The sequence below is a fragment of the Schistocerca americana genome, chromosome 2, assembly GCF_021461395.2.
Source record: "Schistocerca americana isolate TAMUIC-IGC-003095 chromosome 2, iqSchAmer2.1, whole genome shotgun sequence".
In the NCBI taxonomy this organism is placed as follows: Eukaryota; Metazoa; Arthropoda; class Insecta; order Orthoptera; family Acrididae; genus Schistocerca; species Schistocerca americana.
This window is the reverse complement of record NC_060120.1, coordinates 796,729,514-796,753,805: the sequence shown is the minus strand read 5'-3', so window position 1 is coordinate 796,753,805 and position 24,292 is coordinate 796,729,514. Positions and strand designations below refer to the sequence as shown.

At 42.6% G+C, this 24,292-nt stretch overlaps 1 protein-coding gene across 1 annotated transcript; it reads right to left on the bottom strand.

Annotated features, from left to right (window-relative positions):
- Positions 1 to 19: 19 nt before the first annotated feature.
- Positions 20 to 21,967, bottom strand: LOC124595362 (protein charybde-like). The gene is made up of 4 exons (XM_047134080.1): positions 21,747 to 21,967; positions 10,778 to 10,973; positions 8,022 to 8,183; positions 20 to 1,287 (listed from the first exon to the last, which is right to left on the bottom strand). The coding sequence occupies exons 1-4, from the start codon at positions 21,793 to 21,795 to the stop codon at positions 1,203 to 1,205; spliced, it is 492 nt and encodes a 163-aa protein (XP_046990036.1). The 5' UTR covers positions 21,796 to 21,967; the 3' UTR covers positions 20 to 1,202.
- Positions 21,968 to 24,292: the final 2,325 nt, after the last annotated feature.

The following is a 24,292-nucleotide window of genomic DNA, read 5'->3' as shown; positions in this document are numbered from 1 at the left end:
GAATAACAATAGACAAAAATAGAATCTTTTCTTTTTATTTCTGACATTGCATTACTCTTTGGCACTAAATAACATGAAACAATTAGTGAGCAAATCGCCATCCACAGTACGTAAAGCAAAATAAAAGGTGAACTGTCCTTAAAATCGACCGTATAGTGGAAAATGAATATAAATATTTCGTATTACATCAGTCTTTATCCTTACAACACATGAAACGTACAAACACATACTGGTACTCAGACTCCATACACATACTCTCTTTCAAAACATGGATGCGTCTCTTGATACGTCTCACACAACATTATGACATGAGAATAAAAGCAAAATACGAGTAAATAATAATGCTTCAACAGAGGGGAGATTACAATATTTAAAATTTTGGTTTCACTGAGTATAAGCTAGTTACGCACTAAACTGAGTGGCCAAAAGTCACGTCCAAATGCAGCAGCTAGATGCAGCCTATGGCCTGAGTGTAGACACGATAACTAAGAAGTCTGTTACACGCAGGTTAGTGGTGAATATGACAGCACGTCGCGAGTTTACCGACTTCGAGCGTGGTACGACACCCGGTGCAAGACGCACGCTTCATACTATGTCTGATAGTAATCAATAGTTCGGCTTTCCGAGGCTTACAATGTCTAGGATAGAACTTCAACATGGAAGAGAAAATGTTCCTACAAGCGTAAAATTCTGCACCGGGCGACAGCAAGCGTTTGACGAACAGACGCCATTGTCGATCTACTGTGCGTCACATGGTCGCCTATTTGAATGTGGGCAGTCAGGAACCCATTCTTACCAGGACTGCACGGAGAGACCGGTGCAGAGGATGAGCTGCAGCAATCGACGACTGACATCACATCCGTGACTTTTGGCCCTTAGTACACAATTTATTTCATAAATATATTCTTATGTTAATAAGTTTATCGAAAGAAATTTTCAGATTTATTATACCGCGAAGGTAGTAATGTTATCTTCACGGTATTCTCATTTACACTGTGCGACAACAAAGACAGCAACCTATACTGTCACAGGCAAATACACATATCGAAAAGGTGCGCCGATGCAGTGTATCAGGTACGAAAGAAAATCTCTGCGGGCTCGAGAGGCTGCGCACCCAGCCAAGGAACTTGCGATAGCCGCGTCCCCGACACGGTTCTTGCCGGCCGCTGCCCCCTGAGGAGGTCCTGGTAGGGCACGGTGACTCACTCGGCGTACGTCCGGAAGAGGCGCTTCTTCTTCAGCGTGAAGTCGTTGCTCAGCAGGAGGGCGCCGTTGTTCGTCAGGTTCCTGCGGACACCACACCACAGACTGTTAGCTACGCTTTCCCTCGCAATGACTCACTCGCTGGCGGCTTTCGTCTTCGCAAGTTTTCCAGACGCTGCACGCAGCCGAGGGACTTAATGACTTCTCCTGGCAATCACTGGCAGCAACAGCAACGCCAGGCAGCGGACGGAGGAGAAATTTTCCACTGCTTTGTTCGGGAAAGCCATTCGTAAGCGACCTCAATTGCGACGTGTAGATAATGCTATGAGACATATTTAGATAAAAACCATTCTGTAACTACGAGGGTGAATCAAATGAAAACCTTAAATTTGTAATAACAAATCGAAATTTCTTGCCGTTATCCTGTAAGTTGGTAAGCGTGCTACAAACAGCGTGCAGAATGGTCTGTAGGTGGAAGCATAGTGCAGATGCACACATGCCGTCGCAGTATCAGTATATAGATGACCGCCCACTTGCGACTTGCACCAGGGAAGAACAGCGTTCTGTTAATCGGTTTATGCGTAGTGAAGGTGTGAAACATATTGAAATTCATCGATGAATGAAGGTTCAGTAAGGTGATGCATGTTTGTCACAGCAGCAAGTCTACGAATGGAGTAGGAAGTTCGCAAATGGTGTGACTTCAATGGAAGATGTTCCTCGTCCGGGTCAGGCACGAGTTGTGACTCCACAGAATATTGCAGTAGTTGAAGCCATAGTGAAGGAAAACCGCCGAGTGACACTGAATGACATTGCAGCATGTTTACAGATTAGTCATGGGTCAGCACACCAGGCCGGCCGGAGTGGCCGAGCGGTTCTGGGCGCTACAGTCTGGAACCGCGCGACCGCTACGGTCGCAGGTTCGAATTCTGCCTCGGGCATGGATGTGTGTGATGTCTTTAGGTTAGTTAGGTTTAAGTAGTTCTAAGTTCTAGGAGACTTATGACCACAGCAGTTGAATCCCATAGTGCTCAGAGCCATTTGAACCATCAGCGCACCACACTGTGCATGATGTGCTCCAGTTTCACAAAGTGTCTGTAAGATGGATGCCACGGCATCTGACTCCTGAAATGAGAGAACGACGTGTTGATGCTTGTGAAGAACTTCTTCGGCGCTTTGAACGAGAAAGTGATGGCTTCCTTGCAAGAATCATTACTGGAGACGAAACCTGGGTTCACTTCCACCAACCGGAAACGAAGAGAGCGAGCAAGGAATGGCGCCATTCCTCATCACCAAAACCAAAGAACTTTCGAACAGAACCATCAGCAGGGAAGGTTATGCTGACTCTCTTTTGGGAAGAAAAAGGCGTCATTTTGGAGCATTACATGCCTAGAGGGACCACTGTCACCAGTGCATCATAGACAGATTTCCTAAAAAATCATCTGCGGCCTGCAATCAAATCAAAGCGACGTGGATTGCTGTTAGCAGGTGTCCTTTTGCAACATGACAATGCAAAGCCCCACACTGCCCATACAACAGTTGCAACAATCACAGGCCTGCATTTTGAGTGTCTTTCTCATCCACCATACTCACCAGACCTTGCCCCAAGTGATTTCCATATGTTTGGACCACTCAAAGACGCAATGGGAGGAAAGAAGTTCCGTTCTGATGAAGAGATATGCCACGCGGTGCATGATTGGTTGCGCGGACTACAAAAAGAATTTTTTTCTAAAGGAATTTGTGCACTTTGTAAGCGCTGGAGGATTTGCATTGAGCGTGGGGGAGATTATGTTGAAAAGTGATACAGCTTTGTACCACTTCTGCACAATAAATAAAATTTAAAATCATATTTAAGGTTTTCATTTGACTTTCCCTCGTATCATATAGTAAAACTGACTCAGCCCGTTTCGACAGCATTCTGTCTTCATCAGGTGTAATTTACTTGCTATATTCTGTATCAGTATACATACAGCCTAGAACACCATCCAGATTAATTTGGGGACAGACTTACAATATGTCTATAAACTTTTAGGTCACATATGGTCCGTAAATGACGCTGATACGTAGACTGAAGTGATATTGTCTGTATACTGTACAGATAGTCCTATATGAACTCATAACGTCATATATGCATAATGTAAACGCCGGAGTGTGGTGAAAACTGTTGCTGCAATGTAATGGGTTAATGAAGGACGAAAATAAAGAATCAAACAGTTCTGCATATTACCGAAAGGTACTATTTTAACTAGTCAGTGGGGATCGGAACAGAAAACTAATTTTTCGCAAGTTGTTAGTCACAGATAAGGATATCTCTGAAGTGAGAATAATAATATTATGATCAAGCTTCCTATTGCCGGAAATCGCACACTGTTCCAAACGCGGGAAGGCACCGATAGAATTAGTTCTCAGTTATCCCTTTTACAAAAGTTGATATGACACTGGAACATCTTAAAGTTCTTTCTTCCTTTTTTTTTTTACACGCACTTTTATTTCTACGTTTGGGTCGAGTTTATGATAATTATATAGACATACATATAAACATGCGTCATCAAACAAAAACAACCACTCACAGTCAGTTAATGTCCAAATAGAAAAAGTGTTCTGTGAAGTGAAATACACTGTGAGGGGTCTACAGAAGGAGTGAAAAGTTATTTCAGAAATCTACTAGAGGAAACGCTCAGCTAGGGCAGTAGCAATAGATTCTGGAGCTTTGCGCTTTGAGCAACAGCGACAGCAAAGAAAGGAACTGTAATTAACGTTGATAACAAAGTAATAAATACAGAGTTTTCACAGAGGAAGTGAGCCAATGAGTGTACTGAATGTCTTTTGTTAGCGAAAATACATGTGCTTCGCTATTTATCATTGATAAACCGAAAAACAGTCATATTTGCATATCAGGTTAACGACTAGAATAGGTAGTTTTCTGTCGTAAGGTAGTTGTTTCTATATTATTATTTTTATTATTATTAACTTCATGGAGGTGTGATACATCTACGCAACTAAATAGAAGAATGTTTTTATGCCACGTACGTTTCGTTTCCTTTTATTTACAGAGCATCGTCGGTGGCCTGTGATATACAGAGTGGATCAGTTTAATCCATAATCACGAATAGCTTGGGATGGACATGAGACACAGCAAAATGTTTTAGATACAAGTTGTAGGTGGGTCGCACATTGCTACTAATGATAGTGACCTTGAACGTGATTTTCAAGATGATTTGGAGTAAAGTGATTTTTTAAAAATGAGAACCCTAATATTTGATTCAAGATTTGAAAATTTACATGTAATACATTATGAAAAGTATTACTTTCATACATTTGCTTAGAAGATGATGAAGCACGCTTCTTTTTAAACATGTTCTAGTACGATAAAGCAAGAGTGGCCTCGTCAAAAAGTACACACAAAATCAGCTTGGCATCGTCGAATGTAATTAAAATACGGTGCAAACTACGCAATGATGCCGGCTGAATCAACATGTGAACGGCGCTAGTGTTGGGATACAGCTGCTATAAAAATACTTTTGTGGTTCAAGTTCGTTAGATGTCTCTAATATATAAGTATTTGACCAGTATAAAATCACACAGAATACTATGTTTGTTTGCATGGCCTTCTTCTGCAGAAGTTGTTAAAATCAATTATTAATGGTTTCTACATCTACATCTACATGGATACTCTGCAAATCACATTTAAGTGCCTGCCAGAGCGTTCATCGAACCACCTTCACAATTCTCTATTATTCCAATCTCGTATAGCGCGCGGAAAGGATGAACACCTATATCTTTCCGTACGAGCTCTGATTTCCCTTATTTTTTCATGGTGATCGTTCCTCCCTATGTAGGTCGGTGTCAATAAAATATTTTCGCATTCGGAGGAGAAAGTTGGTGATTGGAATTTCGTGAGAAGATTCCGTCGCAACGAAAAACGCCTTTCTTTTAATGACTTCCAGCACAAATCCTGTATCATTTCTGCGACACTCCCTCCCATATTTCGCGATAATACAAAACGTGCCTTTCTTTGAACTTTTTCGATGTACTCCGTCAGTCCTATCTGGTAAGGATCTCACACCGCGCAGCTGTATTCTAAAAGAGGACGGACAAGCGTAGTGTAGGCAGTCTCCTTAGTAGGTCTGTTACATTTTCTAAGTGTCCTGCTAATAAAACGCAGCCTTTGGTAAGCCCTCCCCACAACATTTTCTATGTGTTCTTTCCAATTTAAGTTGTTCGTAATACCCAGGTATTTAGTTCAATTTATGGCTTTTAGATTAGACTGATTTATTATTTAACCGAAGTTTAAAGAGTTCCTTTTAGCACTCATGCGGATGACCTCACACTTTTCGTTATTTAGGGTAACTGCCACTTTTCACACCATTCAGATAATTTTACTAAATCGTTTTGCAGTTTGTTTTGATCTTCTGATGACTTTATTAATCGATAAACGACAGCGTCATCTGCAAACAACCGAAGACGGCTCCTCAGATTGTCTCCCAAATCGTTTATATAGATAAGGAACAGCAACGGGCCTATAACACTACCTTGGGGAACGCCAGAAATCACTTCTGTTTTACTCGATGACTTTCCGTCAATTACTACGAATTGTGACCTCTCTGACAGGAAATCGCAAATCCAGTCACATAACTGAGACGATATTCCATAAGCACGCAATTTTACTACAAGCCGCTTGTGTGGTACAGTGTCAAAAACCTTCCGGAAATCCAGGAATACGGAATCGATCTGAAATCCCTTGTCAATAGCACTCAGCACTTCATGTGAATAAAGAGCTAGTTGTGTTTCACAGGAACAATGTTTTCTAAACCCATGTTGACTGTGTATCAATAGACCGTTTCCTTCCAGATAATTCATAATGTTCGAACACAATATATTTTCTAAAATCCTGAATTGTGCAACTTTCCAGTCTTTGGGTACGGATTTTTCGTCGAGCGAACGGTTGTATACGATTGTTAAGTATGGAGCTAATGCATCAGCATACTCCGAAAGGAACCTGGTTAGTATACAGTCTGGACCAAAAGACTTGCTTTTCTCCGTCTTAAGCTTACTGCAATTTAATTAAACGGAAATTTTAGAGTAAAAGTGTTTCGCTTTTATTTACAAAGCATCTTCTGTGGCTATTCTGCAAATTTCATACGTAACATTTATACATTTTTGGTTGTTTTAGCCAAAATGCTGTTTTTAATCTAAAGCAACTAAAAATGTACAAACATATGTATCCAATTTGCAGAATACCACGGAAGATGCTTTGTAAATAAAAGAGAAACGCTTATAGTGTAAAATTCTCTTTAATTAAACTGCACTAAGATTAAGTCAGAGAAACCAATAATAACAGATATACAGAATATAATTAGGTGAAAACTTACAACTGGGTATGTGTTCTGGAATTATAAGGAGATTACTCACTTCAGTAATAGGTCTTACCCATTTGGTTTATTTTGACTAGTTATTTTATTGCGTAATTTTGTTAGCTCGTTAAGCTTGTATTTGGACATGTTATTACTGGTTATCTAAATTACCGCAATAGTGTTTCACAATAATATATTGTTACATACCCACTTCTATTTAACAATTTTAAAATTTAATTTATTTGAGTTTTACTGTATTTCATTTTAATACACGTTACAATCGCTGAATAGTTTTCACTCAAATGAACGTCTTCGTCTCATTGTATTCTGTATAGTTTTAAATCGGCCAAATACAGACACACACATTTGTGGCAATTGTACCCCAGTTTCTTAGTAACAGGAGCGCCGTTGACATGACTCTATCGGCATTATGTTCAACGAGGCCAAGCTGGTTTTTTCTTTTTTTCTTTCTTTTTTTTTCACAACGCCAACTGGCTTCATTACATTATGATATGTTTCAAACAAATGTGCTTCGTCATATTTCGTTTCCGCCTTTTTCTGCAAATCTGAAGATGGCCACCACTGACCGAAATCGATAGTCTGAAAAAAAAAAAGATGTTACAGACTGGAATAAAGGCAACATATCTGTAAAGCTAACTGTATACGAGGTGCTGCTGCTACCAATTCCAGAGAAATGTTCCAGCGTTTGGAATCGTTGTCAAGTAGGCATGAAAGCAAAAATTGAATATATTCAGAATGCTGCTACGATTGTAACAGATCCCCAAAGCCATACGAAACTGGAAGACAGATGGAGAACTTAATTGGGAATCTTTGGGAAGAAGGCGACGTTGTTCTCTTAGAGATCAGGAAGACTTTGTGCCGACATCGAATATTTTTTTCGAGGATGTCATGAGATTAGGAAAAGAAAGCTTAAAACGCGGTTAGAGTCCTGTTGCTATTTCTCACTCTCTCAGTTCGTGAGTGGAATAGGACAGAAAATTGCTAAAGAAGTATTCACCAATACGCTCTGTACTTTGGGTTCTGGAATACATGTACAGACATAAAAAAATAAATAGGGCAAGAAAATGGCTCAAATGGCTCTGAGCAATATGGGACTTAACATTTGTGGTCATCAGTCCCCTAGAACTTAGAACTACTTAAACCTAACTAACCTAAGGACATCACACACATCCATGCCCGAAGCAGGATGCGAACCTGCGACCGTAGCGGTCACGCGGCTCCAGACTGAAGCGACTAGAACCGCACGTAAATAGGGCACATTAGATTCATAAGTACGAGTGTATGGGCGAATAAGGTTTTGATAATTGGTTTTACCGTAATATACTGGTCCTTTTATGTGTTATCACTTATCGAAAGCCTTATATCGACACCTTGTATCGAGGTATGTAATTTTTACATGTATAGAATGGCATAAAAATCAGTCAAAGAAGAGAGAGCTGTACTCACTTGAGGAACTGCGGTAAGGCAGCCTTCCAGGAGGTTTCCTGGCGCAGAGTAAGGAAGAGTTCGAAGGTGGTGAGCGTGTCCGGCGCGCATTTCACGGTCGCGAGTCGTATCCTCTCTGCCGGCTGCTTACCCGTCTCCAGGTCCACGTACAGCGTGCAGCCCCTGTGAACAGGCGGAAGACCCACGTTAGCAACTTGTTTCCTAATGAACGCGAAAAATCTTCTAGACCACAGCTGGGCACGCTTCCTCGCAAGTGAGGTGGTAAGCAGACAGGAAAATAATCCTCATGCTGATGTAGATATCATGCGCTTCCGCACAAATTTCTCAACGGTCGACCAATCAAAACCAATAAATCTGTTATATTTTCCACAGATATAGAGTTCCAACCAAAAATATTGCCGTAAACAGTACCAATTACCATATCTTCTAATCCACTGCAGATACACTTCAAGTCTTTGAATCTACAATTTTGTTTATTCTGTAAATTTATAATTCAGTATACCAAAGGCACATTCCTAGCCTATAACTCGCTATTGAGACATTTAAAAGGTTCCCTCCAGCTTCGCCTCATCCATTTAATCTTCTTGTGCTAGCAGTGCCTGTCCAAAATCAAGTCTTTGGACACACGAGTAACAATTATTGGTCAAACCACTCATACTAACATTAGGATACTAACTCAGCTAGGACTAATCTTCGATGATTAATTGACATTCTGCCTGTGGACATGCATATCCCTGAGTACGTATATTATGACTGAAAAATTTTCTGTAAGTTGATTATTCGATGATATAGCAGTACAGTTTTGACTAGTTTGAAGGACCTCTCCACGCTGGACAGTTCTGTTGCAATCTTTATCTCTGCTGCAACCTACATCCATTCGAACATGTTTGCTGTAGTCAAACCTAGAGCTTTGACTACAGTTTTTACCTCCCACACTTCTATTAGCAAACTAACAATTTGTTGATGCTTCAGGACGTGGCCCATCAACCTGTCCCTTTCTTTGGTCTACATGCGCGTTGAATTTCATTTGTTTTCTACCCGATTCGAATCGATACCTCTTCATTAGTTTTCATATATAGATGTTAGATTATGAGCTCAATATTTGCAGTTGATAAAAAAAACGGTTCAAATTGCTCTGAGTACTATGGGACTTAACATCTGAGATCATCAGTCCCCTAGAACATAGAACTACTTAAACCTAACTAACCTAAGGACATCACACACATCCATGCCCGAGGCAGGATTCGAACCTGCGACCGTAGCGGTCGCGCGGTGGCAGACTGAAGCGCCTAGAACCGCTCGGCCACAATGGCCGGCTGCAGTTGATAATTTGAACCGTAAATGTATCATTTCTCAAAATTTATTACAAGAAATCATAATAAAAAGAGTGTGTTCTTGACTAAGGTTTACAGCTGCATCCACATCTACACTCCGCAAGCCAACGTGCGGCGCATGGCGGAGGGTATCATGTACCACTACTAGTCATTTCCTTTCCTGTTCTACTTGCAAAAAGAGTGAAGGGAAAAGGACTGTCTATAAGCCTTTGTAGGAGCCCTAGTTTCTCTCACCCTATCTCAGAGGTCCTTAACGAGAAATGTACTTTGGCAGCAGTAGAATCGATCTGTACTTGGACTAAAATTCCAGTGCCTTAAATTTCCGCATTAGTGCTTAACGAAAAGAGCTTCATTTTCCCTCCAGAGATCCAATTTGAGTTCACGAAGCGTTTCCGTAACACCCGCTTTCTGATCGACCCTACTGATAACAAATCTAGCAGTACGCCTTCGACGTTTTCGTTTATTTCGATATGGTGGAGTCCAAAACACTGATGCAGTACTCAAGAATGGGTCGCAATCGCGTTCTATATGCCGTCTCCTTCATAGATGAGCTAGATTTTTGCAAAACTCTCCCCCACAAAAAGAAGTCAAGCAGTCATCTTCCCGACTAACAGCCTATTATGCTTATTCCATTTCATACTGCTTCGCAACGCTACGTCTAGATATTTAACTGATATTACTGTGTCAAGTAGCACATTACTAATCCTGTATTCGAACGTTACATGACTGTTTCTCCCTGCTCATCCGCATTAACTTGCGTTTTATTGTCATAGCATGTGGATTAAAATAAGAAACCGAGTAAATGAAGCACTTTAGCTTTGGAATGGATAATGAAAAACGGTGTTAACAGATCCGCGTCAACAATTAGCTTTGTAACATCGAGAGAACCAAAACAAGCGTTCAAGCACTGAGAACATTTCAGGCAGTTAAGACTGTTCCTGGCAACAAGCAGCAGAGATCAGCGCCGGAACAAATGGTTCAAATGGCTCTAAGCACTATGGGATTTAACATCTGAGGTCGTCAGTCCCCTAGAACATAGAACTACTTAAACCTAACTAACCTAAGGACATCACACACACCCATACCCGAGGCAGGATTCGAACCTGCAACCATAGCAGTAGCGCGGTTCCGGACTGAAGCGCCGAGAACCGCTCGTCCACAGCGGCCGGCGCGCTGGAACACTCTCTCATTGTGTAACAGTGGTATAGAGAGCCCGCAAAGGAGCGGCGCCAGGAAGAAGATCCGTCCACCCCTTAAACTAACCACCCCTTATACTAGCCGTGGAAAAGCCTTCACTAATCATGCTGACCCTGCGCCGATGTAGGACAAAGGTGCAAGAAAAAGCAGAAGAAGAAGAAAACAAGACTCCATGACTATCGTACCCGTCATAGACAGGTCCGCAGAGGACGACAGTAGACTTACCTAAGACCGTAGGGCTCTGTGGTGGCCATCTGCAGGACGTGTTCGGCGGCGGTGAGCAGCAGCGCCGGGGGCAGCGCGATGCCGCCCACAGCGCCGCCCCCGCGCGCCGCCCGCAGCTCCGCCTCCAGGCGCCGCGACAACGCGTCCCTCGCCTCCGCGCTCTCCGCCTCATCAGGCCCCACCGCCTGCCCACAACCTGAGCACAAGGCCAAAGTCACGTGTCGTTTCCAGGTCTAACGGTACGACATGAAAATCTGTTGCAACAATTTGTGGATGAACTGAAGGAAAAATGATAACGGAGTTATTTCTGTGCATGACATCGAAGTCCTTAGGACCCATATCAAAGTCTGGGGAGATGAATGTGGTTAAATGGGTGTGTTATAAAACAGTAGAATAAAGGAACAAAAATTTTTCTAAAACGTGTCTTACGAAACACACACTCAAAAACACATAAACAATGACACAATAAAAAGTTCTCAAGTGTCACTTGAGGGTGAAAGAAAAGGGAGAGTAAAAGGATAAGTTATTAAAATACTGTAACAGGTACATGTGGCTGGCTGATCACTAAACAAAGAAGGAGGAAAGGTAGAAACTTCCTAGAACAGTAAAACTGTGTGCCGCAAGGGAATTCGAATGGAAATTTTGCGACACGTTTTATACTACCTTATTATGATATTTCTAGTCAACTCCTATACAGAAATCAACAAACATTCACAAATCCAAGACCATAGTGAAACCCAGCTCGCCCTGTTCGTGAATGAGACCCAGAAGGCAACCGAATCAGACGTCCAGTTTATGGCATATTCTTTCACTTCCGGAATGCTTTCGATACATTTCCGCACTGCCACCTAAGGAGCAAAATATGAGCGTACGGAATATCATACCAGCTTCCCCAATGGATTGCGGGATTCCAGTAAATAGTAGACAGCAGCTTCTGTAGATGAGAAGTCGGCGTATCTGAATGCCATGGAGGGATCTGGATTTAATTCCTAGAGCTACCAAAAATTTTTTCTTGGTGGGAGGACAGAAATAGGTTCCTCTCAACCTCACGATGTAAGTGCTAGAGCTACACCAAGGCCTTGAATGCCGTCAATGGCAGAGAGCGTTGTGCTTACCATGCCCCTTCATACCGCGACCGAATGATACGGCTGCCAATCTACATCGCCCTGTCCTCTGGGCCTGATAGCCGATTTAGTTTAATACGTTTAGAAGACATCATGCCATTGTTAACGTAGTAATACAGGAGTATGTCAAAAATTTGGAAACACGGCGAGAAAAGCATGCTTTGAAATATAAAAGCAGACGCTAGCCCAGCCTGCAAGTTACGCTGTTGTAATTGGAGAAGAACAGAACCTGTGAAATGTCCTCAATACTCTACAAGGGTCTGATGAGGTCAGAATAGTTTTATGTGTCGTTGGAAGTGCACTGTGTTGGAGGTAATTGAATTCGAACGTGAGCATGTTGTTGGTGCTCGTATGGTGGGTGTTTCCGTAACGAAGGCACCGTGTCGAAAATTTATACCACGATAAATCACAACGCGGACGAAAGTCTGTTTTCACTGATCGTGACCGACGAATATTGAAGAGAATTTTGACTAAAGAGGACGACAGCTGCAAAGTTCACTGCAGAACTGAATGTCGCGAACCTTGTCAGCAGGAAAACAGTACAAAGGGAGATACAGAAGCAGGGAGTTCGCAGGGAGCTGGAATCACAAAACCATATATCAATGATGAAAATGCCCGTAACAGGAAAATATGGTGCCGAAGCCATAGAATCTAGACCATGAAGCAAAGGAAGAGTGTCATGTGGTCTGGTGAACCTTGTTTCACGCTGTTTTCAACTTATGGCCGAGATTACGCACCGGGAGAGAAACAAGGCGGGGGCAATCGTATCGTGGTATCCCATCCGCACCTTAGTTACACTGCAAGGCCGCATTACTGCCAAGGATTATGTGACCGATTCTGGCTGATCAGGTTCAGCCTGTGCTAAAATGTTTGTTCCCCAGTGGTGATGCTGTGTTCCAAGACAACACGTCATTCATGCCTGGTTTTGTAAGCACGAGAATGAATCGTCACATCTTCCGTAGTCACCGTAGTCACCCCAGTCACTAGATATCAATGTTATTGAGCCTTTGTAGTCTAGTTTGGAGAGAGGGGTGTGTTATCACTGTTCACCATTATCATCTGTTCCTGAACTTGCCACTATATTTCAGGAACAGTGGTATAGATTACCTTGAAAACCATACAGAGCCAGCATTTATCCATCCGAGAAGACTGGAAGCTGTTTTGAATGTCAACGGTTTTCCTACTCCGCTTTTGAAATGGTAATGTGTTGTTTTTGTGGTATTTGTGGTTGTCCATCCTCTGTTTCTTAGAGGCAAAAGTAACTTCGGGCGTACACCATGGGAATGTTATAGGACCATTACTATTCACAATATACATACATAAGCTAGTGGTAAGCGTCAGAAGATCCATGAGGCTTTTCGCGAATGATGTTGTTGTAATAGTCGCAACGCTAGAAAACTGTGACGATATGCAGGAAGATCTCCAGCTGATATATGCTTGTTGCAGGAGTTGGTAATTGACCTTCAGTATAAAAAAATATAACGGAATGCGTTATTATATGATTACGCAATTGACGAAGAGTATGAGCACGGAATGTCCACATAAACTAATCGTAGGAATGGCAGACGCAAAAACTGCGATACCTTGAGGGAATGCTAAGGTACTGTAGTCCACCCACGGATGAGGTAACTTACAAAATTCATATTCGACATAAACTGAATTTTGCTCTGCAGGTTGCGACCCTTACTAAATAGGGTCGATAAAGGAAACAGAGACGATCCAAAGAAGAGAGCCGCGTTTCGTCACAGATTAGTTTAGTAAGTGCAAAAGCGTCAACGATACACGCATCCAACATGTGACAAACAATACAGGAGGGGTGTTGTGCGTCACACTGTGGCTGTTAAAATGTTGAGAGCGAACATTCCTAGAAGAGACAATCAACGTATTGCTTCTTTCTATGTTCCTCTCGTTAAAAGATGATAAAGGTAAAGAGCAAAGTGTTTCTATCTCACGTGGAGGCCTACCTAGGATTGTTCTTCCGTCTCGCGACTGGAACAAGAATGGGGGAAAGCGATAGTGCTACACAAAATATCCTCCTACACTCGTAATAAGGGGTAGATGTGGATGTAGCTGTAGAATTCAGTTGACAAGCATGATGCTAGCGAAAGCAAATGGCACGAGTTCGATGGGTGACCCAGCACACAGTTTTAATCTGCCAGAAAGATTCATCACTGTGAAAGAAGAGGAAAGGCACACATTTTCATATCGAGTCGACAGCAGTTGATAAGCCCAAGATAGGAAAAGAAACTGGCCTTGGTCGTGGAGGAACTGTCCGGGAAAAATGTATGAAAACTACGAGTGCATGTCAGTAGATTTTGAATATTTGCAACCAGCTTCTCCAGGATACCGACATCTCTTTTTTTCGTAGATGCAACTCCGCTGTACTGATTTACGGGGATTTTGTATTTCATGCAACCCAATTCGTCACACCCCTAGAAGAACGCATAGTGAATTTAATGAGCTCTCGGATGTAAACGAAATACAGACTGTAGACTATTGGCGGGGAAAAAAGTAAAGAATAGTAAAAATACACTATTTTTCTCCCAAATGACGTCGCTGCATAATCGTCTGGTTTTATAAATGATTCCTTTAGACAAAAATTCAGCAATACCTAGGCTCGGCTCGGCGGTAAAGTCCGAGATTTTGAATAATATGAATTAGAGTTCGATCCTTGACCTGTTTCATGAGTTTTATCTGTCACGTGACACTTCTTTCACCTCAGGCAATGCTGCGTTGCAGCGTGATTCACAGAGCATAGTAAACTGCAGCCCCCCCCCCCCCCCCCCCCCGTAATTGGCTAAGACAGTTTAAATATCTACTATGGAAGACAACGGCATCACTGCAAGTGATGTTCAGACCAGCCGAGTTGATAACAACATCACCTTTAAGGCTGTCGCTGTCACCATGCGTTCCATAGTGTTGTGGTACAGTAAAAGTTGATAACAACATCACCTTTAAGGCTGTCGCTGTCACCATGCGTTCCATAGTGTTGTGGTACAGTAGCTCTCCATGGAAACTGACACACATATTTATATTAAAAACTGTATGATGATTCTGTGAACTGTTCCTTCTTATGATGTGAAGATAGTAGTGGTAATAGTTCCCAATTCGTGTTTCAGCTTGTTTAGTCTCTTGCCCAAAGTTACTCGCTGATCATAATAAACACACCCACCCACCAACCCACCCACCCACACACACACACACACACACACACACACACACACATACACACACACACAAACACGGGAAGGATACATGATTTAAAACATTTTCTCATGCTGACTCGTACGAAAAAGCTGGGTTCTCTCTAACGCAAGCCTTGTGTAGGTGATTGAGATATATCCTCCTCACTTAATTAGGTGCCTTCCGCCCTATGACCTCTCCAATAACCTTCTATGCCATCACTTTAGGTTTATGGATGTGTTCGCACGCACTGTGTTGTTTGTGAGGAGGTCCACGTACTCATTTCACTGGTATCAAGAAGTTAAGCAAAGTTCTATGCTGCTGTAGCTCAACCACATTGAGTCAGGAGCTGAATGCTGTGCTCTCTCTGTATTGTGTCGCGGTACTGAGACGCGATAGCAGACTTAACTAATCAGATACCATCACGAACGCTTTCTGTCATAACCAGAGTAGTGCTGGAGAGCTTGCGTGATGCCCAAGACTTTGTAGTAAACACAAACGTGATCTGAAGGAAAGAAAACGAGCGTTGCGCTTCTGGATTGTAGCAATGCTGGTCACATTCGTATCTGACACATAGCGATTGCTTAGATATGTATGTATTGAGAATCAAGACTCGTATGGTTGTGCTGAGTTTCAAATTTTGATCCAGCCTCGTTTAGAAAGCAAACAAGGTCTGAATTTATCTCTTCAAACTACGAATCATTGGAGCCCTAGTTCGACTGCACAAGGACGCGCAATCAGCTGTGGCCGTGATGGATCCATGCAAACATTAGACTGTAGTTATCTATGAACATGTGTATGCGGTTATTGCTCCCCCTCCTCGCTCGTAGTTTTTGTTAGCTATTCCTCTGGTGAAATCTCGGACCAGGCAGTTTTTCAGCCCGTTCTTCGAAATCGACGATGAAATATGGATGAAATTAAAAAAAACCTTAATGGTGCATTTTTGCAGATATTGCAGTCATTTACATTGAAGAAATATCTGGGAAAACCTTCACAAATATTCAGTCAGATTTTCAAGTGATAATGCAAACATTGGCAAGTTTCTTTAAAGGTACAGAAATATAAAATTTTGTACTTGACAAAAGACAGAAAAGTGATATCCTATGACTACAACAGCAATCAGTCACAGCTGAAATCAGCTAGTCATGCAAATACCTGAGTGTAACATAATGAATGGACCTGAAATGGAGTTCCACACAGGCAAAAGTTTAGGTAAAGAAAGGTATGTTTCGGTTCTTGCAGACCCTCTGTCTGGAGACGGGCAATGTTTTTTTTTTTTTGTTTTTTTTTTTTGGTACAAAAAAATTATTTTTCGGTACAACCATACTAGGCCGAAAATGAAAACCCAATGACAATGTGGTTTCCTCGGCGTGTTCTACAGAGGTGAGAAGGATCCACGATATCTGTTTTAAGACCTGAGGATGATAATTGATGACCGAAACAGGTAATTTCATTTGGATAGTTTGTCTCATTAGTAGGTACCGAGCGAGACGGCGCAGTGGTTAGCACACTAGACTGGCATTCGGGAGGACAACGGTTCAAATCCGCTTGCGGCCATCCAGATTTAGGTTTCCGTAATTTTCCGACATCGCTCCAGGCAAATGTCGGGAAAAGGCACGGCCGATTTCCTTTCCAGATTTTTGAAACATTTCGAGCTTGTGCTCCGTCTCTAAAGACTTCGAGGAAGCCGGCACGTAAAACCCTAATCTCCACTCATTCCTTTCACTGGCAGGTTATTAGGAAAATGCTGTCAGTCAATGAGACTGCTTACGGAACACTCCAGCGAATCATCCTAGAATATTACTCAGGTGGGTGGAAGCGATAACGAATAGGATTAACAGGGATTATTGAATATATTGAAAGAAGGGATTTGATTTCTTTTGGGAGAGCGTCGTGGAAGTGTTGAAAAACCTGATCTAGTAGACGATTGAAGATATACGCCAGTTATCTCGCGAAAACCTACTTACAATGTGTGAAGAACCAGTATTAAGTGAAACATCCAGAAATCAACCCTCTACGTGTCGCTCGCTTTCTTAGAGACAGCGCACACAGATTACGGAGCACACGGAGGCATTTAAGCAGTGACTCTTCCCTCACTTCACACATGTTTGGAACGGGAAGAATCATAATATTTTGTAAATATTAATTCCACACGTCTTAGAATGGTTCGTGGAGCATATATATGGATGTAGAAAGAAGACGTTCTGCAGATACTGTGATGTACTCAAGCTAAATGCACATTAGGAACCTGTTGATACCGGTGGATATCGAACATTTCATTTGTGAAACAGTAGCCTCATATCAAACAATTTATTTGTGCCATGCTTTATGCATTGTTGCTTACATTAGACGTGAAGAGAAACATAACTATATTAATTATATAAAATTATTTGCAGTATTCCACTAAATTTTGTTAGTTTTATGTGAAGTATATATAAAAAAGTCCATATAAATACGTTAGTTACCAGAAATGTGAATGATTAAATTCCTTGGCTACATATGTACGAGGCATGTTTTTTTAAGTAAGGTCCGTTTTGTTGTATACACTAGTAGTTCGCGCGCATGCCACAACGAGGTCGTGCATAGTGTACCGGCATGACTCGGGAACAATTGTGCTCAGTTTCAACTCTGTAGCTAACATGTGTGGTTGTGTTCTGTGCTTTCAAAACGTTTAAGACTATCAACTCGCCCACCGCGTGTGAGGTTTGCTCAGTGATACGGTTTTTGTCCGCAAGGAACCTGTCTGCTGCAGAAGTTCATCGACAGATTTGCGAAGTGTACGGTGATACTGTCATGAGTGAAAGCCAAGTGCGTAAGTGGGTACGAGAATTCAAAGATGGCCGTGATAACGTCCATGATGAGGACCGCTCGTGTCACCCTGCTTTGATTACAGACGATTTGGTGGCTTCAGTTGAAGCGAGGATTCGTGAGAACAGGTGCTTCACAAAAACAGGTCTCTCAAATGAATTTCCTGACGTGTCGATATCAGTTCTTTACAACATTGTTTCTGGACACCTAAAATTTAGGAAACTGTGCTCCTGTTGGGTCCCAAAACTCCTACATCTACATCTACATTTATACTCTGCAAGCCACCCGACGGTGAGTGGCGGAGGGCACTTCACGTGCCACTGTCATTACCTCCCTTTTCTGTTCCAGTCGCGCATGGTTCGCGGGAAGAACGACTGTCTGAAAGCCTCCGTGCGCGATCGAATCTCTCTAATTTTACATTCGTGATCTCCTCGAGAGGTATAAGTAGGTGGAAGTAATATATTCGATACCTTATCCAGAGACGCACCCTCTCGAAACCTGGCGAGCAAGCTACACCGCGATGCACAGCGCCTCTCTTGCAGAGTATGCCACTTGAGTTTGCTAAACTTCTCCTTAACGCTATCACGGTTACCAAATAACCCTGTGACGAAACGCGCCGCTCTTCTTTGGATCTTCTCTATCTCCTCCGTCAACCCGATCTGGTACGGATCCCACACTGATGAGCAACACTCAAGTATAGGTCGAACGAGTGTTTTGTAAGCCACCTGCCTTGTTGACGGACTACATTTTCTAAGGACTCTCCCAATGAATGTCAACCTGGCACCCGCCTTACCAACAATTAATTTTATATGATTATTCCACTTCAAATCGTTCCGCACGCATACTCCCAGATATTTTACAGAAGTAACTGCTACTAGTGTTTGTTCCGCTATCATGTAATCATACAATAAAGGATCCTTCTTTCTATGTATTCGCAATACATTACATTTGTCTATGTTAAGGGTCAGTTGCCACTCCTTGCACCAAGTGCCTATCCGCTGCAGATCTTTCTGCATTTCGCTACAATTTTCTAATGCTGCAACTTCTCTGTATACTACAGCATCATCCGCGAAAAGCCGCATGGAACTTCCGACACTATCTACTAGGCCATTTATATATATTGTGAAAAGCAATGGTCCCATAACACTCCCCTGTGGCACTCCAGAGGTTACTTAAACGTCTGTAGACGTCTCTCCATTGATAACAACATGCTGTGTTCTGTATGTTAAAAATTCTTCAATCCAGCCACACAGCTGGTCTGATATTCCGTAGGCTCTTACAGAGGCTCCTAACAGAGGATCACAAAAACCAATGATTTGAGTGTGCGATGAAGTTCTTGACTCGTTATCACAAAGAAGGTGACAGCTTCTAGAGTCAGATCGTAACTGGAGACGAAACATGGGTTTCGCATATCTCGCCCAAATCGAAGCAACAGAGCATGGAATGGAGACACACACACACAGTTGCCTGTAAACAGACTCTGTTCCAGCGCAAAATCATGGCGTCGGTGTTTTGGAATGGGCAAGGTGTTTTGTTGGTCGACTTCATGCAACGAGGACCCTCCATCAATGCAGAAGCATACTGCCAAAACCTGAGAAAGTTACGCAGAGCGATTCAAAACAAAAGACGCAGCATGCTGACAAAGAGAACTGTCCTTCTCCATGACAATGCAAGACCTCACACTGCAGATCAGACCCGCGATTTATTGGACCGTGGTAGAGGATATTTCTTGTACCACTAACTGAACCCCCCCCCTCCCCCCCCGCCCTACTCTGTTCCACCCGCGAAAGGTGCGGGGGAAGAATGATTATCGGTAAGCTCTAATTCCTTGAATTTACTCGTCGCGGTCATTACGTGACATGTATGAGGGAAGAAGTAATATGTTGTCCTAATCTTCCAGCAAAGTGATCCCTCGACATTTCAGTAGTAAACCTCTCCTTGATGCACAGCCCCCCCCCCCCCCCCCCCCCTTGGAATGTCTGCCAATGGAGTTTTTTGAGGATGTCGGTAATGCTCTCTAACCAACTGAACGATCCCGCGACGAAACGCGCCGCTCGTTGGATCTTCTCTATCTCTCCTATTAGTCCTACTTGGTAAGGATCCCATTTGATCAATAATGCTGAAGTATCGGTCAGACAAGCGGCCTAAGAGCCACTACCTTCGTGGATGAGTTGCATTAAGATTCTTCCTATGAATCTCAGCCTGGTATTTGCTTTTTCTACTATCTGTTTTATGTAAAAATTCCATTTAAGGTCGCTCCGGATGGTCACTCCTAGATATTTTACGCTAGATACGGTTTCCAGCAGTTTTTCATCAATAATGTAGTTATACAGTAGTGACTTTCTTTCCATGTGTATGCACAGTACGTTCAGGGTAAAGTGCCAGGGCTTGTACCATTCATCAACCCTCTGCAGGTCATTCTGCAAATCGATACTATCTTCTGGTGTTGCTACTTTTGTTATAGACAATCGCGTCATCTGCGAACAGTCTTAAAGACCATCCTACGCTTTGTACTATGATAGAAATTTCATTGTGAAACATCTATTTGGGTGCGCAATAACGCAGAAGCTAAACTGGATGAACTTAAATTATTTCACAGTTAAAATCGCAACCGAACTATGAAAATTCTGGAAAGTTTCAGATTTTTCCATACAGGAAAAACGTGAGACAAGACAAATACTCCGAAGAAGAAGCCTACACAAAACCAGCTAAGTACCAGAATTAAAAATTTATTAATATGTAAATACCTACTTGTAAAATTATGACAATTAAGTGATATCAGTGCTTTGATGTGTCGGTAGAGGTTTGACGTTATTGGAAGTGGCATGTTACAACACACCGCTCAGCCCAAACCGCTAAGGATAGAAACTTGAAATTTGGAGTGTTTGTTGGTCTTATACTGTAAGTGTCGCTTAAGAAGACATTGTTCAAAATTCCACTCCTAAGGGGGCGAAACAGAGAATGAAAGGCTTTTATTGAAAGTATGTCACTATTAAGGCAATTTTGACGCTAGAACTACGAAAACTCCTGTTTGATTTCTCTATCAAAAATTTAAAAAATCGTGTTTAACATTTTTCGAAATCAACCACTAACGGAGTGAAATAGAGAATGAAAGTTTTTTTAAAAATAAGTCATTGTTAAAGAACTACTAAAGTATTTTTAAAGCTACATCTATGAAAATTGTTATTTGACTTTCCGCCTTTTCGCTTGGAAATTAAAAATTATGTATTTCAGTCCTTTCGGAAATTCAGACGCCTAAGGGACTGGAATAGGGGCGCGCGCGGGGGGGGGGGGGGGGGGTGAATTTTATGAAATTATTTCATTAATTATGAAAACATTTTCAAAGCTAAACCTGTGAAAATTTATATTTGGCTTCTCTGTTAGAAAAAAATACTTCTTTTACTATTTTTGGAAATTCAGTCCCTAATGGTGTGAAACAGGGGATGAAAATTTTCAAGAAAATATTTCGTTATATTAAAAAAATTTGGAGTTAAATGTATAAAAATTGGTATTTCATTTGTACATTAGATATAAGGAAATGCGTGTTAGGGGATGAAAGTTCCTATGGAAATGTCATCACAAGAACGCAAAAGGCACGATTAGCAAAAGCCTTGGACTCCAGGTACCAGAATCGCTTTTTGAACAGCAGTATATTCGGAAAAGACCTTCTAATTAGCGTGAAAAGTGTAGAGGGTGTTGCAATTTGCGAAGAATATAAAAATTTGAAATAAAGAAAATTCGAATAAGGACAATAAAAAAAATCTGTGCAAACCATACAATCCACGCGAGCGAAGCAGCGGACGATAAAAGCTAGTGTGCGATAAAAGGAAAGAGCGCTAGAAAGTAAGGCTTACCTCCAAGACTGGAGAAATCGACGTAAACGGGACACGGTAGGACTTCCATGACGTGCAGCACACACTGCCAGCTCCAGCAGCCACTCGGTCCGCGCCAGCTGTAGCAAAGCGTCCAGCCGCCAGGCGGTCTGACAGCATCCGTCGCCTCGCCGGCTATATCAAGCTCGGCGCCTCTTCCCGCCACCGCCAGGCGCCGCTCGGTTCAACTCGGACGCCTTCGTCCGCACGCCGCTAATAGTGGGCCGACGACGTGCCGCGCCCAACGTTAGCGTCCGACGCGTTATCTGCTTACGTCGGCGTCAGGGGTCCTTGCCAAATGAGCAGTTCATGACATCCGGTGTTATTTAATTTATCGTTCGAAACAAGCTACCCTATTTTTTTCCTTTCTAGGAACTGAACGCTTAGGACGACGTGATGTGGTGTTCATGCGATTAGCCAAAAAGCTAAGGTGCGTATAATGTAGTTCTCCTACCAGAATCTCTCTTATGCGTCCAGTGTATCAAGTAGTTTATCATTGTAGGACTATGTAATAACAAACGCAACCAAATGAAACACACATGTCACAGTAAAGGCTACCCAAACAAAGGCGTGTCTGGAGACCGTGGTTGTTATATAAAACAACACACCACCAACAGATTATACAGATTAATCTTGGCCTCACGAATCGTCTGTCATTGTTCAAGTTCCCTCGACTCAAATTCCTAAAACATTCCCGTCGAACCTAGATCTTCTTAAAAGTGGGCAACAGAAACTTATGGCCTCTCTCGCTCATCAACCCCGAGCCAGTACGGTGTTTGCACCCGGGAGAGTCGAGGTTCAGATCCTGTTTCGGCCACCTACGGCAGCAGAGCCCCGTACATAAGGTATAAAAGAGCAGTGCATTGGCGGGGTTGTCACTTGTACTCAGGTGATTCGTGTGAAAAGGATTCCGACTTGATTTGGCCGCACAACGGGAATTAAGCTGACTTTTAATACAAAATGGTAGTCAGATCTATAGACATGGGACATTCGATTTCGGAAATCGTTACGGAATTCAATTTTTCGATATCCACAGTGTCGAAAGTATACCGAGAATACCAAATTTCAGGGATTACCTCTCACGACGGGCAACCCAGTGGCCGACGGCCTTCACTTGACGACCGAGAGCAGCGGCATTTGCGTAGGGTTGTCAGTGCTAAAAGACAAGCAACAATGCGTGAAATAATCGCAGAAATCAGTGTGGGATGTACGACGATCTTATGACAGGTCTGGACAGAGCGGCGAATTTTGGCGGTAATGGGATATGACAGCAGACAGACGCGAGTGTTTTTGCTAACAGCACGACTTCGGCTACAGAGCCTCTGCTGGGCTCGCGACTCTATCGGTTGGAGCCTAGCCCATTCGAAAAACGTGGAATCGTCAGATGACTCCCGATTTCAGTTGGTAAGAGGTGATAGTAGCGTTCGAGTGTGCCGCAGACCCTGCGAAGCCATGGATCCAAGTTGTCAACATTCCACTGTGCAAGCTGGTGTGGTGGCTGCATAATAGTGTGGGCTGTGCTCACATAGAATGGACTGGGTCCTCTGGTCCAAATGAACCGATCATTGACTGCAAATGGTTACATTCGGCTAATTGGAGACCATTTGCAGCCATTCATGTACTTCATGGTCCCAAACAACAGTGTAATTATTATAGATGACAATGCGCCATCTCACCAGGCCACAATTATTCGCGGTTGCTTTGAATAACGTTCTGTACAGCTGGAGCGAACGATTTGGCCAACCACATCGCACGACATGAATCCAATTGAACATTAATGGGACATACTCGTGAGGTCTGTTCGTGCTCAAAATCCTGGACCGGTGCGCTTCCGCAATTGTGGACGTCTGTAGGGGCAGCATGACTCAACATTTCTGTGGGGGACTTCCATCGACTTATTGAGTCCATCACTCGTCGAGTTGCTGCACTACGCCGAGCAAAAGTAAGTCCGTAGCGATATTAGGAGCCATTCCATCACTTTTGTCACCTCAGTGGTTTTCCTACACCGAGTGAAGCGAGTACCATGATGGTTTCATTTGCAACGGTACTGCTGACTTCCTCCCCGATCTTTGTCCTAGGCGAGATTGTGTTGTGAAGGTGCATTTCCACGTAGATAACGTACGGGCAAAACAGCTCGTCCAGTCTGACGCAAACCTAAATGCCGCATGCGTGACGCAGCTAGCACATAGTTGCTATCCCAATGCTGTTAATAAAAAAGGGCGTGTTGCACTTCGTGCTAGCTACATGTGAGTCAATGCATCCATGTGACTTGTTGCAAGTGACGCTGAAAGCTCTTCATTTGTTGACTGTTGTCATAAGTCGTATGAGTTGTGACACATTTAAAATGGGGGCTAGAAAGATGATTAAGAAACGATAAACTAGGGCTGCTTTCCAGTGAAAAAAGGTCGTAGTGTTTTGGAACCATACGATTTACTGACAAAATTCCTTCGTCAACGTAAAAGAAATTCTGTCAAAGAAAGGTGATAAATCGCCTAAAAAAGTGAGAAAATGTTATGACTAACTATCTC